Below are 1,259 nucleotides of genomic sequence, written 5' to 3' on the forward strand. Positions count from 1 at the left end.
TAACCTTACGAGAGACCCTTAAAAAAAGCATCATTATCTAGATGACCTTTGATGGACGAAACTTTCAACTTTTCCTCCTTCCTCTTTTTCTGCAACATTTATCTTTTACTATGCTTTTTAATCTGCGTCTTTAATGTTGTATTTAGAACCAATAATCTCTTATAATCACTCAATCTCGACTAGAGTGGTTTGACAGTAAACGAAAAGTCGTCTACGCGCCTCTAATGGCCTTTTTATTGAAACATCGATTTTAGAATCTGGATCACTAATGTTCTCTAAAAAGAAAGACCTGACTGACGTAAGGCAAGTTTAGAATTTGGTCTTTAAAAAAACCGTATGTTTAAGTTAGGACAACGTGATGTATTCTCATATTACTTTAATTAAATAATGTCCTTTTACTTCCTACTTTGTACAAAAAGGAGTCTGTCTGACAAGTGACAACTCTAGATTTTCGTCAATGGTCCTCGAGGGACATCTTTAAAAGGAGTCCGTACTTTAGGGATAAACCAAAAAAGTCATCAAAGGATTGCTTCTAAATTATTGACAGGCGAAAGTTTGTCCCCCGTCGGTGGGTACTTTTATAGAGAGGTGATTGTGATAATGAACCAAAGTCAAATTTTGCTATGGAATGAATTGCATTCAGTTCTGATCTCAGTTATGATCGACAACTCCAGAGTTAAAAAACATTACTAATACGAGAACCGTTTGGACATTTGTGCATAAAAGACAGATTTTGCAAGGAATATTTCATCCCTAGTTTTAGTATAACCCGAGGTTTTTGTAACCAAACTCATTCTTGTGACAAGGCCAAATCGTTACTTTTTAACCTCGGCCATCTTTTATGCGGCTTAAAAATGAGACTGTTTTTTGTCAAAAATGCGTGTCTTGGTTGTCAAAGATGCAATGAGGTTTAACAAGATAAATACGCTAAAAGACCTTTTTTCAGATCAAAGACGCCACGAAAAACTATGGAATTGCCTTACCTGAACGATTAATGTGGGGATGGCTAGGACAATGGCCAATAACCAAATCATGCACACAGCCTTGTTTGCTCTGCTCACTGTACACACGGATTTGGCCTTCATGGGATAAACAATGGCATAACATCTGAAAGCAATCAAGAATTGATGGCCCTGACTCTTTGACAGTCTTCGAGAAACGTACTGTCATTATGGTCCTTTGGGAGGCAAAGTTCTGGTAGTACGTACAGCAGTATCATCTACACCTGCTTTTATGAACGCCTTAATCAACATGGTCAC

The 1,259-nt window shown here is 37.4% G+C and overlaps 1 protein-coding gene across 1 annotated transcript in view; it reads right to left on the bottom strand.

Annotated features, from left to right (window-relative positions):
* Positions 1-309: 309 nt before the first annotated feature.
* The window catches only part of LOC131893341 (G-protein coupled receptor 54-like), a 26,483-nt gene continuing 25,533 nt past the window's right edge, over positions 310-1,259 (bottom strand). Inside the window, exons 6-7 of the mRNA XM_059243340.1 lie at positions 984-1,107; positions 310-321 (exon numbers count right to left, since the gene is read on the bottom strand). Coding sequence (XP_059099323.1) covers positions 310-321; positions 984-1,107 — 136 coding nt within the window. The remainder of the gene's footprint in view (positions 322-983; positions 1,108-1,259) is intronic.

This window comes from Tigriopus californicus, chromosome 2 (genome assembly GCF_007210705.1).
Source record: "Tigriopus californicus strain San Diego chromosome 2, Tcal_SD_v2.1, whole genome shotgun sequence".
Classification (NCBI taxonomy): Eukaryota; Metazoa; Arthropoda; class Copepoda; order Harpacticoida; family Harpacticidae; genus Tigriopus; species Tigriopus californicus.